The sequence below is a fragment of the Phasianus colchicus genome, chromosome 27 (assembly GCF_987193195.1).
Source record: "Phasianus colchicus chromosome 27, bPhaCol1.hap1.1, whole genome shotgun sequence".
Classification (NCBI taxonomy): Eukaryota; Metazoa; Chordata; class Aves; order Galliformes; family Phasianidae; genus Phasianus; species Phasianus colchicus.
This window is the reverse complement of record NC_143462.1, coordinates 5,022,501-5,041,239: the sequence shown is the minus strand read 5'-3', so window position 1 is coordinate 5,041,239 and position 18,739 is coordinate 5,022,501. Positions and strand designations below refer to the sequence as shown.

The following is an 18,739-nucleotide window of genomic DNA, read 5'->3' as shown; positions in this document are numbered from 1 at the left end:
CCGTGACGTGCGGTTTCTCAGCCGCGCTGTCGCAGCACCGAACTGCTGCTGCTTTTATTCAATAATGCCCCTTCTGCTGCCCTGCTCGAAGCGCTCATTGCGCACGGATCGCTTTGGGGAGGTGCGTTCGGGTGGTAAATCTCCTTAACAGAGCCGGTGTGGGATGGATGGGTTCATCTCCTGCCATATCTGTCACTCATGTGGACAGAATAATTCAGTCCCGGCTTCGGGCTGAATTAAGGGCGCGTTTCTACGAAAGCCTTATTGGAAGAGTTTTATTTGTGATGTTTTTTGGTATTTTTTTTTAGGAGAGCCGTATCAAACGTCACAAAAACTGTATCAGTCTGACACGTGTTACAAAGGTGGCTCCGCGAAATGGAAATGGAAGCAGGAGCTGAAAACACTGCTTGAATTTCGGTCTGAATCTCATCCCGTTATAAAATAAAGCGGGTTGGAGAGGAGCTGTGCATAATGAATGGAGGAAATCCTCGCGCTGTCCCTTTAACTACCGAACATCTGATTCCCTCATCTGGCAGATGGTCTCTGAGCACAGATTTGCATTCATTGTCTTGAAATCTGTTTTCGCGTTGTTATATGGATTTCGGAGGCAGATCTGTGCCCGGATCAGAACACAGAAGGAAAATAGCAGCGAGCCCGAATGGCTTTATAAAGTAAAAGCATAGCGGCCCGTTGTGCGGCCGGCCGGGCCAACTCCGCTGTCCTTTCCCGGGGGATGCTGTCCTCCATCGCTTTACCGGGAATTGTTCAGGCTCGAGCTGACAGCCCCGTGCCCGGCGAGCGCTGCGGGAGGGGCGGCCTCTCGTGCCCCCACCCCTCAGGCTGAGCCCCCTCCGACCGTTTCGGGGTGCGTGGCGGTGTCGCTTTCAAATATCGCGCCTGGAAGCCATCAGCCGGCCGCGTGTGCGGCTGCTTTGCGATGCCGGCGCTGCGCTGCGCTGCCCGCTGGGACGCGGCGGTTTCGCCCCGCGCCGGGACGGCCGCGCTCCGGGGGTTGATCGGGGCCGAGCGGCTCGGATCTGCCCTCAGCCGTCCAATCGGAGCGCGACATGCAAATGAGAATCCCTTATATGGCAACAGGCTCCGCCCCCTTCCCGGCGCGCCCGCTCCTGGCGCTGTAACCCATTCATGGTGCCGGGGCGGGGAGCGGCGGCTCTTCCCGGCGCGGTGTCATCAGCCGCCGCAGCTCCGTTCTTCTTTTCTTCCCCAAATCATCCCGAGCCTTTTTTTTTTTTTTCTTTTTTTTTTTTTCCTTCTCCTTCTGGATCAGGCAGCGATCAACCCCTTCTCTCGGTGTCTTTCTCGAAACAGGTGATCCTTGTTAACGGCCGTCGGTTCCTGGATGCGGTTCCCTGCGTTTGGAAGATGACGATGCCAGGAGAGACCGAATCGGCGTGACTCACTTTGCGAGAGGAGAAACTTTTTCCCCCATTTGAAGGCACTCAAACACACGCAGCGCTTCAAGCTGAAGTTGGTTTCAAAGCTGAAGTTCCCGGGATTTGTGCGTGTCAATTTCCAGAAGCTGCTTATTTTTTTCTTTTCCTCCTCCCCGATCCCCCCCCGAAGGAAACTGTTGCTCTTTGGAATAGACTTCTTAAATGTTTGGGATCCAAGATACTTTGGGAAGAGGACCGATTCTGAAAGACAAATCTCTGGGTTCTGAGATGGATTCCGTCAGGTCCTGGGTCAGAAACGTTGGGGTTGTGGATGCAAATGTAGCAGCACAAAGGTAACCGGAGCGGTTTTCTCCCCCTTCTTCCCTCTTTTTTTCTTTGCCTTTATTCTCCCCTTTTTCCAGCAGCCTTTTCTTTCCTCTCTCTTATTTGCATTTGATATCAAATTGATTTTCTCCCTTTCTGTCCCCCCACCCCCTCTTTCCCCCTCAGACTTCTCTTGTCAGTGAGGGTTCAGGGCAGTGCAGGCAGAGATAGGGACACAGGAGAGCATCAGGACTCCTGAAATCCACTGCAGCCCAGATATCAGACATGGGCTCGTTCCCTCCCCCCCCCCCTTTTTTTTGCTCCACACAAGAGCAGTGTCAGAGGGAATCTCTTCTTCCAGCGATACCAGCGACTCTTTCCCACTTTCCGAGCCACGCAGCAGAATAGGAGCAGCCCAAGTTTAAAGATCAACTCAAACGCAGATCTTCTCGCCCCCTCCTCCTTCTCCCCTCGTCCCATCTTGTTTTACTTAATTCAAGTGCCTGTCGCTACCGTGAGCGCCGGCGAAATGTTAACCCGTGGATGCAGGGAGGGGTAACAGCACGGCATGCCGCGCTCCCACCCACTGCTCGCACCCCGCCTGTGCTTTGGCCCTTGGCTTTGTCGTTCAATTATTTGTTCCTTTGGTTTGTTTACTATTTAGCAGCATCTCCCGCGCACCACTTTTTCCCATTTATTTTAATTAATTTTTTTTTTTTTTTTTAAGTCTCTTCCTAGCCAAGTTGGTGCAGGACCGCTGCTCCACTCTTTTCCCTTTTAGGACGAGGTGATAAAAACTCCTTTAACTAATATATATATATCTCTCATCGCTCTCTGGGTACACCGGGAGGGGAAGGCTGAATCAACCCCCCGAGTACGTTGGGTTTTATTTTATACAGAGGCAAAGCGAAGGGCACACAGAGCAGCGGATGGGACTCCAAAACGAGAGAGGGACCTTACAGAAACAGCCCAGCCACGGCCCGATCCGTGAGCGAGGTTTTCCGAGCACCATGGGAGGAGTTATCGGAGTTTTGTGAATGTCGATAGACGGTTTAATAAACGGTGTGAGGGGGGGAGACGTTTATTAAACCATCACCATCCACGGGGAAAGCGAAAGGAAAAGGAAACGGTTCCTTTGGAGCCTCCAATTCGCGGCAGCGGTCGCACGGGGTTTGGGGGAGAAGGGGGGGAGAAGCAGAGCTGGGTTATTTTTGAGAACGGTAACGAACCGAGAAATCAAAGCCCCAAAGTGGGCGCAGTTGTGGCGGATGCGGTGAGTTCACACCGAACCTATTTGGCAGTGGAAAAGGCAGGGAAACATCTGCAGTTCTGCGAAAGAGTTGAATGGTTTTTGCCAGCACAGCTCTGCAGGCTGAAAAGTGAACAGTTCTGACTCCGGGTTTGTCCGGCTGTTAGATTTAACCCGTGCGTTCGGTGCTGTGAGCTGCTGCTCTGCACCCCTTTGCTGCGTGTTTTGGAGACGGAGCCGTGACCGATTTCGCTGCCCAACGCAGCTCGGGGTGCTGCGGAGGCACAAAAGCGTTTCTAGCATCCCCAACTGGGAAACATCACCGCTTTTTCCGCGGTCGGTGGGGAAGATGAGGGAAGGGGCAAATGAACCCAGATCCCCTCTGTTTAAAACTGAAGAGCCGAGCAGCACTGCGAGGTCCGTCATGAAGGACTTCGTGACAAACTTCGCTGCTGAGAAAAGCAGATGCTGTGCCGGAACGGGCTGCCTCTCTCCGGGGTGTCCTCGGGCGGCCGGTCCGCTCGTAGGAACCGCTTTTAGTTCGTTTGTATTCTGCAGGAGAAGCAAACGAAGGTGGGCTGTGCGGCCATCGGAGCGCCTGGAAGCGCTGTGCTGTCTGTACTTCCCACTTCGGGGGGCAGAAATATGACAGCAGGGAGGAAAACGGGTAAAGGAGGCAGGAAAGCAGATATTGCGTCCAGCAAGAAAGCAAAGGGTAGAGGAGGCAGGAAAACTACTATTGCATCCAGCAAAAAAAAAAAACGGGTAGAGGAGAGGCAGGAAAACCACTATTGCGCCCAGCAATTTTTTTAAATTATTTTTTGCGAATTATTTTTGTCCTCTGAGCACAGCTCGGATGCTCGGGGCTGCTTGTGCCCCAGTGGCACCGAATGGGGCAGAGTCCTTTCCCGGCGCTGCCTCGGAGCCGCAGCCGAGCGGCCGTTGTCACCTCGCCGGGCATCCCGCACCGCCGGGCGCTCCGGGGCTCCCCGAGCTCCTCCTGCCCCGTCTGGCTGTTGCTTTGCACGACCTCTTTGTTTCTCCCCTCACCCCGTCCCGTGTGTTTCCTCCACAGCGGCGTAGCTCTGTCCAGAGCTCACTTTGAGAAGCAGCCGCCCTCCAACTTGAGGAAATCCAATTTCTTTCACTTCGTTCTGGCGCTCTACGACAGACAAGGGCAGCCCGTGGAAATAGAGAGGACAGCTTTTGTGGACTTTGTAGAAAACGATAAAGTAAGGCTGCTTATCTTTCTTTTCTCTCTTCAGATTGAATACCTGTTGTACCACCCGGCACCGCACGGCCGGCTCTTGGGGAAGGGTTCAGGTGTTTGGAAGGGCTGCTGGGGCTGCAAAGCTTTCAAGCCCCCACAGCACCAGCAACACAATGGGACTTTCCTACATTATCTGAAAACAGAATAAAAAATTTCATGTGGGGATGGGGGGGGGGGGACAAATAATTTTAAATCATTTTTTACTTTGATTAATTCCACCAGAGCAGCCAAGTTTTATTAGTTCCCCAACAGGAGCAGGATGTGACCTGAATTATGTCCTATCATCCACTGTGCTGTGTGCTTCTCGTGGCTCCACAGTCAGTGGCAGGGCTGCAAAAGCATTTGCTTTTGTGCTTTAAATCCACACGTGAAGTATTTTGCATTGCTTCATGCTGTTGTTTTTATGGTCACTTTTCTGAGTTGTGGAAAAGATGACTGTGATTGGAAAATGTGCTCAGAGATGTACATCTTCTAGGGAATGAAGGGGGAAAAAGAAAACACTGTAATGTAACCTGCGGGAAATAAGTATCAGCAGTGACAGCGCTGCGAAGTAATCCAACACATTTAAAGCCAGAAAAACCACCGAGCATTTCTGCTATCAATTGCTTGATGTGCCGTATTGCTTGAGAGCATAATAGCGACTCAGAGAGGAAAAGAAGTTCTTGAACTCCCACAGAAGGAGATGTCCGCGGTATTTTGTAGTTCCTCCTGGGTCAGTCGGAAGGCGAATTTATCCCAATCACTGAATTCACCATTTTAAAGCTCTTCATTTTGGCTCCCGTCCCATCGATCAGCTCTCGCGTTTGTGATGCGCCCGATAAGTTCTTGAAGAATTGAGTTTTGATTCTCTTTCAGGAGCAAGGCAACGAAAAGACCAACAACGGCACGCATTACAAACTGCAGCTCCTGTACAGCAACGGTGAGTGCGCTCCGCTGCTCCTCCCGCAGGCGATGAACCCAGGCGGGATTTGCAGGCGCTGCCGCTGTGGTTTCTAAAGGACAGTGAAAATCCATTGCGGTTCCCTCCCGTAGCATCCCCTCGTCGTCGGGGTGAGCTCTGCTGTGCGACGGTGGCTTTGGGGAGGGAACTGTAGGAAACGAAACCAAGCGGTGTTTAATAGGGCTCTGTTAAATGCTGTGCGTTGTGCTGCGAACACACAGACGTGTCGGCACTCATCGCTCCTCTCTCGCTGTAGGTGTCAGGACCGAACAGGATCTGTATGTCAGACTCATTGATTCCGTCACCAAGCAGGTGAGCGTGGCTCAAACACCCCCATCCCGTTTATCTGTGCTCTGCGAAATTCTTCCTCTTGTTTGGTTTTGTCTCCTTGGCGTTTTATTTGCTAATAAACTTTTGTGTTTTTATGTCATTCTTTTTTTTTTATTTCCCCCCCCTCTATGCATTACAGGCTCCTATCCACTCCTTACCAATATTTCTGTATAACATTCCTGTTCCAAAGGGCTTCTGGGGAAGGCGTCTATTTGCAAACCATGGTGAAAAAAAACCAAAACACCTCCAATTTGGCTGTGAGCAGAATGAAGTGATGCCCAAATGCTGCCCACTGACCCCTTGTCTTCATTTTTGTAGCCCATAACTTATGAAGGACAGAACAAGAATCCAGAGATGTGCAGAGTGCTGCTCACTCATGAAGTCATGTGCAGGTAAGGTGCTTCTGCTCGTGGCGGTGATTACACAGATGCTGAAATGGCCTTTCCAGTGAACTCATAGGTAGGGTTTGTTTTTATTTTATTTTTTGTCAGAGTGACTCCATGGCAAAATACTTTTTATACAAGCCTTTCCTTTGCATTATTTTAACTTACTGAATTAACATAATCAACATTCTTTAATTTTGCTTAGTTGTTCTCCTTCCCAAAAAATCCATCCAGGCAAGAAAGCTCCCAAACCAAAACCCAAATCCTTCCTCCACCTTGTAAGCCATACTTAAAGGGTTTGTATCTTTTAATTACACATGAAAATGGGGTCTTTTTTAATGTTATAAATTAAAGGGTGACATGAGGATGTTTTTAATATCATTTTTATAACCCTGAAGTTGCATGTACCTTATATACTTACATCATGCTTCCATGGTAACTTATTACTTACCCTGTTCTCACATCATTAGTTTTTTTTCCAATAAATACAGCAATGCAAACAGTCAACGTTCTTAGATTAAAATATATTAAATTCTGCACAGTGTTCTTACATGAAATGAAAAGCAAAACCCATCTTAACCTGCACTGGAGGCGCTTTGTGATGGATGGCACTGGTGGGGTGGTGAGGTCACTGCTCTGCGTGCTGCTGGTGGCCACGTCGTAAAATAGTCTCCTGACTATCAGAGATATTAATAGCCTTTAATTATTATATTTTTTTTACAGACTATTTTTTTTATTAGTGACTATTAATAGAGTGGTAATAGCGACGTGCTTGGACCGAGTTCTTGTTCAGAGAATGTCTCAGTGCTTGAAGGAAGAGGAATAATTGGTGCAAGTAGAATAAGAATCGCATAAAAGCACAGTTTCTGTTTTGCTCCCAGTGTTTAAGATGAGCGTTGTTACTTTCCATCAGCAATCACGCACTGCAAGATGCACACACTGTGTGCTCTACAAAGAGATGCAGCAGCAAAAATCCACGGGCTGTAGTTACCTCCTGGCACACAAGGAACTCGTACACACGTTTGTACACATGTGCTTTCACTGCTTGTGAGAGTCCACCCTGTGATGGTGAGGGACAGAGAAGGAATAGCCTTGTGCACCTGGGCTTCTGTGCTATCAAAACAAGTTGGCACACTTGGTCTTCATCTGCTTTTCCTCTTTGCAGACAGGTTCTGCTCCAGAACTTAAATTATCTCAGCCGACGCCGTCCCATCAGATGCACTTCTTTAAATGAAAAGGAGTTTCTTTTCCTTCTGTGCTTCTTCTCTCTGGTTTCCAAGTGTGAAACTCTGTTCATCTCCTTACACACCTGGCCTGTGCTGGTGCCTGGAAGCACATCCAGGGCCTGATTTCAGCTAGCATCCTAAAACACAAACTGTCATTCAGATTACACTCAACTTTCCAGCTTGATCAATTAGCCAAGGAAGAATTACAGCTCAGGGACGTCCTTTGCACACGAAGCACTTCTCATTCCGTGCTTTGTGTCCTCAGCAAGACGTCCCACTTTAAAGGTCTTGTTTTCCTAAAGCGTGGTGCTGTGCATCCCAGCAAGGCCTGACGCCCATCGCTTTGAATAACGCCCAGGGAACGGATCCGACTCGACTTAAACTTGACATTTTATTTTCTTCCTTTTTAAGTGCTATAATCAAATGTTCCTCATTGTGTGCTGCTTAAGTGGCAGCATCAATTTTTAAAGCCCCAGTTCGGTTTGCAATCGTAACAGTATATAAAAATTTAATGCACTGTACCCGCTCTGCTGTCCAAATTGATGCCTACTGTTTTTATAAAGAAGGGTCTGTCTGGCTGCCTGCTCCCCTCCTTCCCATCCTTGAAGGTAGGCTCTTTTTTTTCTGCTATTTTTTCATATTTTTTATATATATTCACAATGCAGACACATTTTTTTGCTGTACAGAGATGAGTGCATCCGAAGCTCCACATCTCCCCCTCAGACAGTGACAGATGTGTGCTGAGCAGCGCAGTTGTCTCAATATTGATACGGCTGCGCCGATCTGTCATTCCCATTTCATAGCCATCGGAAGTTAAGCTCTCAGCTCCCAATAATTAGCGCTTTCCGCGAGAGGGAGAGGTTTTATTACTTATTTATTGGCTGATCTGAAGGCGGTTTTACTTTTTTCCCCCCCATTTGGGTTATTACAACCTGTTCCTATCGGGCGCATCTCTCCCAAACGCGCGGTAGATGGAAATCAAAGTAAAAGCTCCCCTCTCCCAGAATAACTTTTTTTTTTCCTGTCCTTTTCTTTTTATTTCTTCTCCCAATTACCAACCCGGAGGAAGCCGGCAAACCCTCCCTACGCCCTCAATGCTCAGAGGGTTAAAAGGTATTATAATTCGAACAGAAGTAGTCTCAGGGTCTACAGCTGGCTAATAACAGAGCTGCATTGAGCGCAGGCGAGCCCCACAGCTGTGACTTTCGCCACAAGGCTCGGAGCAGACAGCAGCTCTAATCAGCTGGGCCAGGCGGCCGCTGGGGCCCGTGGCTTTATCGGCCAGATGGTGTGAATTTAGACACTTTTGTTATGCAATTGCAGGGAGGAGTTGGGGAGAAGAAAACAAAACAAAGGCCACCATGCTGCGAGCTTATTTGAGTTTGAAATTAGAGACAGATTTTTTTTTTTTTTTGGGGGGGGGGTTGTTGTTGGGTTGGGAAGTTGAGGGTTGAATTTTAAAAGCATTTTAGTCAAGTTTTTTTTTTTCTTCTGGGGGGGGAAGGGTGTAAGTTTGCCTCTGACGTGAACCCTATGGGTTGTGGGTCTGGTGCTGCCTGCGAGAGCTTTTTGGGTGCCGTGTTTGCTTGTAGTTTTGTTTTCAGGGCTGTTGGTACTGAAAACCATAGAGGAAGTTAAATAGGAAAGCGCTGCAATGGCAAATGTGTAGGAAAGAAATCTTTGACCCTTAGCATTCTTGTTTTAAGAAATGAACACCTCTAAAGGTATGTCCCTAAAGCAGCGTGGAAGCAGAAGCTGAAGTGTTGGCATATTTCAGCAATAATTCATTCCAGGATAGCATTGCAGGCACGATCTTGGACCCACCAGAACTTGGGATTTTTGCCATTGTCTGCAATTGGAAGGAACCGATTCTGGTAGGCAGCACAAGTGAAACAAACCCCGGGGGGCTTTAGGAGTTGGGTGCAGCAATGAAATATTTGGAGATTTGGGACTGAAAGATCTGAGAGGTGTTTCTGCCAAACCTTCAGGCTCAGAGCTCCTTGGTCCTCATGAGGTGCTCTGATGGACCTCTAATCTGGTCCATCGCTGGGAAGGAGCGACTGCTCTGCATCCTGGTGTTTGTTGTGGCTCCAAAAGTATGGATGGCTCAGGAGTAGCAACGTAGCAAAGATCTCAAATGAGGGTAGTGATAAGAGTGGAGATATTTGCGAAATATTTGGAAAACTTTAGCCATGAACCGTGGTTTTAGAAGGAAGAAGTCTGAAGGATTTCTGAACGTATAGTTCCCAATAACTGTGATAACTGTGCCAGCTATGCAATCAGACAAGATGCACTTATTACAGAACCCAGCCCCGCTGCACTCTGATCTCACACAATTCATCCTAAACACTATGCCACCACATGGCAAAGGGATGAGATGGACAAATGTGCTGCTGGTTTATTCTGCCCACACAATGCTGTGGTGTAGGGCTATCAAATATACTTTTGTTACGACCATCTGCATGAGTTCCATGGCTAAAGGATACCTCACGTAGCATTGCTGCAGACAGAGGAAATGTCTGCTAAAAAAAAAAATAAAAAAAATAGTTGAACTCAATATTTTTTGGAAATACTTTCTCTTGTTTTATTGGAGCAGCACAGGAACCAGAAGGCGTTTTGTTCCCGCTGTGATTTCCAATGCATTTTAATACTGGGCATATCAAAAGTGCAGGGCAAATTTATGTACCTCTGAGCTACTGTTTTCTGCTGTCTTTTTAGCACAAAAAAAAAAAAAAAAAAGGAGGCAATTCTATATAAACAATCATTTGGCAGTGAACTGCATTAAAGACACACTTAAATAAAGCAAAGTTGAGAGGAGGAGGGATTGGAAATACTCTTAGCTGGTGTGAATTACCATAGGTGCACCGGAGCCGATGGAGCTATGACAATTTACAGCAGCTCCAGGGTCTGCCCCAGGGATTTTTAAATATTTAGCATCTCCTTTTATTTTAAAAGGACTGGCATCAATGAGTAAGTGCAGGTTTGAGGCGAGGGGAATGTGTAGAGATGTTGGAATGGTTAGAGCTGCTGTTCACGTGGATCTCATCGTGCCCAGCGATCCCAGCGTGCGAATGGGAAGATCCTGCTGCACTGTAACTCATGGAGAAAACACTCCCACTTGAATACTTTTCATACCCACAAGAGGTGTGGGTTTTTTTTTTTTTTTTTGGTCTGAGTGCTTATTTTAAGCATTCGGAGTTGAATGTTCAAGTAAAAGAAAAGCTGCCATTTCATATTTTAGCCCAATTTCAGTGAATTCGAGCATCTTAACTCCTCTGCTTGGAGTTGTTCTAATGCCTAAAACAGTGCAGTGGGATTTAGGTTGAGTCTGACTCAGGTATTTTGTGAACATACTCAGCACCTATTGTACCACTGTACAAAAAGCCAGAAATATTTCTTGGTTCCATAGGTGTACATTTGAAAGACCTCAGCAACGGAAATGCAACCTCAGATTTGATCTGGTAGATCTGAGGCCTGTGGGGGTTCAGAACAAATGATTGGATCCTTAAAACTTTAATGGGTTCTAGTGCTGCTCTAAGACAAATGTTTAAAACAGAGTCATTCAGAGCACAGACTCATTTTTTATATATAAATGGTAAGTGCAGGGGCACCATTTGCATCAGCGGGTACGTCCATGCAAATCAAGCAATGAACTGGCTCTTTGTTAATTTTTTAATTATTAGTATTATTTTTTTAAACGCAGCATTTCTATCCCTTCCCTGGATTTGCTTTATGTTGCTCTCATCAGAGAGGGTTATCACTTTTATGCAGTCCTGCAGGTGGCTGTGCAGTATGAAAGGTGTGTAAATTCAGGATTGACTGGGAGGGCTCATCACTGAGCCACAGCAAGGGGATTTACAGACCAAATGCCAACATTGAGGATCTCTTTGGATCCTCAGTGTGATCCAACTGTAATGCTGGAGCTTTTTTTTGGTAAGCGTAGATTCTAAAAAGTTTGTAGGTATTCAGTGAACAACAGTTCAGTTATTGAAATGTAAGAAATTATCTGTGCTCTTATAGTCGGGTTGAACACCTTTGGGTGGATTGACTGTACATCACATGATATTCATGCCTGTAATGTCACACTGACATCTGTGAATCATTTATAAGTCTTCTATAAGTGCTGCCTTAGCGTGACCACTTTGTGTTTGCCTTGGGAATGTTGGAGCAGATGGAGGGGAGCTGAAGCTCCAGCCAAAACCAAGTGGGATTTGGGCACCCACTTCTTGTGGCTCTTCTCCCTGCATAATCGTAGCCAGAATTCTCTCAGTTGCTTTTCCAGGTGTACGTTGAGTGCTGAAGCTTCTTGGAGGAGACTTGGAGCTCATTGCTTTGCCTACCAGATGTCGTAGTGGTCTTTCAGTCTTGGTTTTCTTCCTCTCTTTAGTCGGTGCTGTGAGAAGAAAAGTTGTGGCAACAGAAACGAGACTCCATCGGACCCTGTGATCATCGACAGGTAGGAAAGGATTCCTTGTTTTTCCACAAAGTGACTCCTGAAGGGTTGTGTGCAGGGACTGATGGTTCTGTCACTGTCTGCTGTTTGGGGATACCTGTGCTTTGTTATCATTAAAACCTGGTCACCTTTGGTCCACCTGGGCTTGGACAAAATGGAGTTCGCTTTTCCCAGTTATGTTCCATGCGCACCATTTTTGTTGCAGTTAAGTATTCTCTGTGTGTATCTGGAGTATTTCCTGCTCACCAGTTATGTGTCCAAACGGATCATGGAGGGGATAAAGCTCGGAGCAGCCTGGCAGCTTCAACAGCATTCTTTCACAACATAACAATATTCCCCAAGAAATGCAGGGAGGAAGGAAGGGGTGAAGGCAGACCTGCAGCGCGTTAGCAAGGATTAAAACAGATGGTCTGGGGATTGTGAGTGATTTTATATGCAACAACTTCATATGTGACTTAGTTCCAGGTCCAGGCCTGGCTTCTACTTGCAGTTTTTGGGTAAAAAACCTTAAATGGGGAGAGCAGCAGTTTGTTCAGTCACAGATTGGTACCTTCAAAATTGTCAGTATTGGTGGAGGCTGAGGAAACCAGCCTGTGGAATTCAGTGACTCAAAGCATTGCCTGAGATTTGGAATTCAGCAAAGTAAAAAAGGGGGAAAAAAAAAAAATCTAAGAGTAAAAAGAGCTCTTGTAAACCAAGATTTCAAGAAGGAGAATAGTAAATAAGACAAGGTGGGAAGAAACCTTTTTCCCCATACAGATTTTTCTATGGTAACTGTTTTAAAGAGTTTCTTCTCCCTGGAGCAGCTGGCATTAGGGGCCTGTGCAGAGCTGATGCTGAGATGGACTGACTGCAGATTAATTTTCTATGTCTGTATGTGTTTGGCATCACCTGCCTACATTCTGATAGGTGTTATTTGTCATTATGTTTATTGTGAATTTGTCCTGGCATCCAGAATGGTCAAGCTGGATTGAAGGAAGGTCTACAATCTTCTCCTTCACTTTTTTGTTGGGCAGTTAATGTGATTTGTTTGGTGCTGTGCTGGAGTTGCTCCCACTCCTGTACTGCACTGTTTTCCTTGTGTTATTTTACACTACAAGTTGTGGTTTGGTCAAAGCTGCCACCAGCCAACTCAGCTGTCTGTGCATGGGGGGTGGTGGGGCCACATCCCAAATAACAGCAGATAGGAAAGGTCAAGATGATGTTATCATATGAGTTTTCCAGCAACCTTTGGGCTGTCTTAAAGGTAAAGACTGAATCTGGTACGACTCTGCACTTGGGAATCTTCCCGTTTGGAGTCTGAATTCTGTGCAGCTTGTCTCACTGCTGCTGTATGGGTCTGGGCAGTTAACCACAGAGGAGGCAGGGAGGTGCTTCCGACCACCAGCTGAACTTCTCATCTTCAGCCAGAGCCGCCCGTTCCCATACAAAATGTGGGATCTGGTGCTTTCTGTGGGGATTGGAGACCTGTAGATATGAAGCGTGGTGGAAGTGAAGCAAGAAAAGAAATTGCAACAGGGTGTGTTTTTGTTGTTGGGTTTTGTGTTTTTTGTTATTGATTTGAGCTTTTTTTTTTTTTCCCAATGATGTGCGAAATATACAGCAGGAGCAGAGCCTTACAGTTAGAAGGAGAATAGAGGCCAGCTATGAACACAATATGATGGAGCTGGGTTCTCCCGTTGAGCTCAGGGTAATTAATATGCATTGCTCCTGCTGCAATACGTGAGAAAACTGACTGACGTTCCAGAATTGTCACCTGCATGGTGATTCTAACTGTGTGAGGGGATCTGTGTGGTTAAAACCTGGTCCAGAAAGCACCAAAATCTTCAAAACTGTGTTGGGGGGCTGTCCTAAAGCGTGGGAGTGGAGATGAAACCTGGTTTCAGGATGATGGGCTATGCAGTGCTTAGTGCTTACCAAATAGAGAGGATTCAGGAGGTCACCAGGTTGTTAATAGCTCATCTCCAAGCTGCTCTATTGTAAAAGTAGTGGGGATGCAGGTTCCCTCCACAGCAGAGGAAAGTGCCCTTCTGACCGTGCCAGAGATGCACAGCACAACCCTTGCTGGGCAGATTGAGGCACCACATCAGTGCAGGTTATCACCTCCCAGCTGATGTTGTGATGAACGAAGGCATCACATTTGGCAAATTTTTCCCCTTTATTGGCTTCTCTTCCCTTTCCCTCACTTGCTGTGTTTTCAGAGGCTGATGCTGTGCTGGCTTACCTGCTCCTTGCTGCAGGGAGACACAACTCAGTTGTGTTTGCCAAACCATGGGAGCTGTGTCCCTCTTTAGAAAGGAAGAAATAGTTCAGTGAAGAAAAAAACACTCAGCCGTGCTGTTGTGTTTTTTTTTCCCTACTCTTTGAATGAATTCCAAAAGTTTTCATGCTGAATAAAACATTTCTGCAGCGACCTTTGCTCTGCAGACTAGATTTAGATCCTAAGGCCCTTGCAGTTATTTTTCTCCTTTGCTCTTGGAAACGAATGCTTACACTGTATGAAATGGAGCTTCTCCACTGACATCTGCCACGTGCCCTCCTGCTGGCAGCTGTCTTTGAGATGCAGATTCTGATCCAGAATTCCAGTGTAACTCAGGTCAGGCTCCAACCACCTCCTCTGCGCTGACGCAGTTCAGATCCTCCCATGCTGCTACTGCAGATGTTCTGGCACTGGAACCTCGGACTGGGAGGACCACTGGAACACATGCAGGAAAATAACGATGGATCTTTAGTCCAGAAATGTTCCCAAAATACGGGCTGCAACTTTTTTAGATCTTCTGAGCCACAGTCATGTTTCAAAATGTTAGGGCAAGCTTGGAATTTATGTAGGAGGTCAAAATTCACCAGAGCTAAACTGGTTCTGGTGCGTTCTCTCAATGAATCCTAGTGGTGAATTCCCAGTGATCCAAATTCCTATTTTTTTTCTACTTATTTTTGAAGTTAATATCTGTGGTAGTCATAATTTTGGAACTACAAATTGTTTTCTTTGTGGCTGAGGTGGTTCTTCTCATGGAATCACCATGGTTGGAAAGGAGGTCATCCAGTCCAACCATCCACCTACCACCAATGTTTCCCCACGAAACCAACATTTCAACAATTCTCAACACTCCTCATCATTCGTAGCAGTCAATTTGCTACTTTTCCTCTAAGTTTTTTTCTCTGAATTTGTAGGCAGTGATATGAAGTGGTTGGGGTGTAGTTGAGAGTGACGTAGAAGGGTAATTCATTTCTATATGATACTTCCCAAATGAAAGCTATATTTTATCACTCTTGTAGTCATTTAATTTGCTGCTTTTCCCCCTGTGATGCAAATGAAAGGGAATTTGGTCACATGATGAAGAGGCCAGGAATACTGCAAATGAATTCCTCATTTCATTGCAGATTTTGTCATGTCAGGTGAGTTGTGCAGGTTTGGATGTAAATCATCCATCCATCAAATGCAAGTTAGATAGCTGTGTTTTTTAACACTTTGTTTCCTTCAGATTTAAGTTCTGTAGAGCAGTTACTTTGTCTGCTTTTTGCTTGCAGTGCTTTTTCTAGTTTACAGAAGCTACCACTGACTTACAGCCTTCGGGTACTGGAGAGAACTGGGTGGCTTTTTTGGTTGATCAGTTTATTTGCTTATTATTACTTTTTCTTCTAATAATAGATGAATTGTCAAGAGAAATTTCTACTTAATTAAGAAAAAAAAATTAATTCACTTGAAACAATGGAGTGTAATTGGCACAGGACAGTCTTTTCTGTTACTACAGTGGAATCACTTGGAGCAGTGCTGCAGCACAGTGTGAGCTCTGTGCTGTACTGCACGATGGCTCTGAGGTTCTGCTCTATCTTTGAACTGGTGGAGGGAGGAAACTCAGGTCAGATGTGCTTCTGGAATAAGATGCTAGGCTCGATCCCTGCTGAAGTTTACCCACACTTCTCTTAATTGCCCTGTAGAGTATCAGGTGGTTTTTGCTTCTGCTTCTATTTATTGCAATTGAGGGGCAAGGGCTGCTGTGATGGATGGGGTTGGGGTGAGCTGCTGGGGTGAATCTTGGGTTGAGACATGCATTAGGCAGTGGGTGAGGCATGGGGCCAGACCTGCAGCTGGGTTGGCAGCGTGGCAAGGATGTGCACCAGCTGAGCCCTTGGCACGGTGAGTTTGGTGTTGGGGAGATACAGGATTGGTCAGCTGGCTCATGCTGTAAATATTTAGACCTTTTTATTACCATTTTTAAAGGAATACCCCAAACCATGAACGCAGCTGGTGCGCTTGTTAGCATCTCTATAAGAAGCCACAAGGACTGGATTACATTCTTGCAGCTTGGGGGTCTGTCCCTTCAGCACAGAAACGGGGCAGCACGGGTGGAGGTTTTCTTCCCTGCTGATACTCGTGCTCTACCTGCTGTACAGATAAACAGAGGGCTGAACTCTCCCAGGCTGGCTGTCTGGCACATTTCACAAGCACTAAAACTCACTTCAGGAAATACATCCCTTGCCAGGCATATAAATATTCTGACTATGCCACCGTAGTTTTCATGCTGTGTGTTAAAGTGCTCTGCATGAAATGTCCACATTCATAGCACTGGGCTTTACGTCTCCCTGCCCACCCTACGCTTGGCTTTCATTGTCACTCCCATCTTCCTGAAGGATCTGGCTTGAAAAAAGCACAGGCTTTGGCTTTTCCTCTTTTTGCCTCTTTATGTCAATCATCCAAAAAGGACTTTATGAGATGCCCTTAAGGGAAAAGATAACACTTAAAGGCAGAACTGCATGAACAGCTTCCATCAAATTCCCACTGAAAATTGTCCCATCATTTTAAGCAAACTGCACAACTCTGTGCCTCAGTTTCCCCACTAATGCAAAGTGCCAGCAGCTGCCTAGCTATGCAAATAGGAGGGCTCTTTTATTTTGTCTTAATTCTTTCCTTTCCCTCAGATTTCTACTGCAGGGAGCATTTCCAGTACACAGCAGTGTTGGATCACTTTTATTCTATTCTCCTTCCTCCTTGTATGCCTGCCAGAGTAGAATAAATGTCTCAAACCTGCTGCTATGGAGTGAAAGTAGGAGCTGCAATCGATGCAGCCCCTCTCAGCTTCCCACATGCACCAATCCCCCCTTCCAAGCCTCCAAAACCCACAGTGATCGCTCCTCTTGTCCTAAGGAGTCAAAGTCCTTTGTTCACTGCTAAACCCTGCTCTCCTGCAAAGAGCTGCTGTTGTGCCATCTGTCTCTTTATGAATTTTTTAGTAGACTGGATGTTTGTGGGGAGTTGGTAACTTAGTGCTCAGTGCTGGCCATTTCCATTTAACAAGTGGTTCTCCTAGTGATTAACTTTCTTCTCCTCTTCTTTTTAGCTGACTAAAAATTTGCTTAGAAGCTTGCAATCCAATGAATTCTGAAATCTTTGATGTGCACAGTCACTTTGGCTTGTAAGTGGAGCAAACTGAAGGCCAGCTTGTGGTGCTTTATTTTTTCAGCGTAGACAGCCAACAGATTCTTCCAGGAGACTGATGAGCCAAAAACATAAAGAGCTCTTTGAGCAGAAAGTAAAGGATTGACTTGTGGTCAAGGAATTAATTTGGGCTATGGAAGCCCTGGGTTCTGCTCCTTTTTCCTTCCTTGGTGCATGGTGGGCTGCCTGTATTTGTCTGGACGTTCACTTGGTCTCTACCAGCCAGCCCAGGATAAGTGTGTGCTTTTCCTGATGGCAAAGGATACATATGATGAAAATGGTGTGTAAATACTTTGTTGTGGGAGCTGTTGCTATTAAGGCAGAGACTTTATTGGGATGCTTTCTGTTGCCTTACCTCCAGCCTGTTGGTTGCAGTCACCTGGGCTGAAGATTACTGCTGTTGAAACGAAGCCAGCAATAAATCAGATCAGCGTAGATTGCTGCTGATTTCAAGCACAGATTCATTAGGAAGCTTATAGAACTGGAACCTCTTTTCCACGAGGTTTTCCTGAGTTAACTGTCATTGCATAGCTGTTCTGCCCTGAGTCTTTTGGGATATGTTGGAGGGAAAGGTGATGCTAGAAAAGGGGATTGTGGAGAATTTGTGATGGTGGGAGTGTTTGTTGTTTGAGTCCCACTCAGTCTATGGCTGGAACAGTTAGCACGTGTCCTGATTTGAGATCCAGAAGGTGAATAGGTTAGTTCTGAGCTTAGGCATACAGTAAGATAATTTAAAGAAATCTGATTATTGCTACTACTGCCTGGAAGCCTTAAGAAAATAAGTCCAGTGAAAGCAAAACCCAAAGAGTTTTAGCAGCTCTAGATTAGATGAACTTCATGTCTTAGTGTACTTTGGATAGCAAGCATGGATGAATTCCAGTGTTGGAGTAGTTCTGCTTCAGCTAAGATAAAGAACACTGGTGGTGCTGGGTGGGTTAATCTTGACTGAAATATGCAAACATTTTGGTAAAGTTAAAACATGGTGTGGAAAATTCCTCGTTCTCTTTCAAATGGAAGCTTTGCCACTGTAATTAGGAGAAATTTATTCTGTGCAGATGCAGTGTTCTTACAAACAGCAAGTGGGGAGGTTAAATGGCTGCACAGCCAGCTGATAATAAGAGGTCTCAGAAGGACAGATGAGGTGGTGTGAGGAGCCATTAGATTCAATGGTTTTGGTAGCAGTGGAGAGGGGAATGGAGTAAGTTTCCCATGAACTAAAGCACCCCTGGGAATAGGAGCTGATGATAAATCCACCATGCAAGCAGCACGAAAGAAATTCTGGATGTGTGATGTGGGATCTCTGCAGTTCAGTTCTTTGAAATGTCTGTGTTCCCTGGGTCTGTCTGCACTCGCCATTGGACGTGCCAGTACTTCAGAGCATCTGCATCTTAGTGAAAGCATCCCCGTATTTATGACCTGAAATGGTCTTCCCTATCACCTTCCCACTCCTTGGCCTCTGTCTAGACCTGGTTTTATGGACTTGTCACTTCATCGGCCCTGACTCTTTTTGTTACTGCCTCTTGCCTCCCTTTTGAACCTTTTGTTTCTGCCCATTCCTTCCTTGTGTGCTTCTCTCACCATCTGTTTCTGGTGAGATCTCATCTATTTTTCTACCCTGCCAACACGCTAAGATTTCAGCCTCTCCCAAGTGCGTCCTCCCTGTCTGAAGAAAGCCTCCCAGTGAATGTGTCGTGTCTGTTAACACATGAAAAAACGTCTCTGCTACTCAGAAC

At 46.2% G+C, this 18,739-nt stretch overlaps 1 protein-coding gene across 4 annotated transcripts in view; it reads left to right on the top strand.

The window, feature by feature from the left end:
* The window catches only part of EBF2 (EBF transcription factor 2), a 189,518-nt gene that overhangs the window by 66,567 nt on the left and 104,212 nt on the right, over window positions 1-18,739 (top strand). For 2 of the 4 annotated variants that reach the window (XM_090125413.1, XM_090125412.1), the window contains exons 2-7: window positions 309-1,747; window positions 4,043-4,199; window positions 5,093-5,156; window positions 5,434-5,489; window positions 5,826-5,899; window positions 11,504-11,572. In XM_090125413.1, coding sequence (XP_089981539.1) covers window positions 1,617-1,747; window positions 4,043-4,199; window positions 5,093-5,156; window positions 5,434-5,489; window positions 5,826-5,899; window positions 11,504-11,572 — 551 coding nt within the window. In that variant the 5' untranslated portion in view covers window positions 309-1,616. The remainder of the gene's footprint in view (window positions 1-308; window positions 1,748-4,042; window positions 4,200-5,092; window positions 5,157-5,433; window positions 5,490-5,825; window positions 5,900-11,503; window positions 11,573-18,739) is intronic. The other 2 variants (XM_031608065.2, XM_090125411.1) reach the window with 1 other exon arrangement.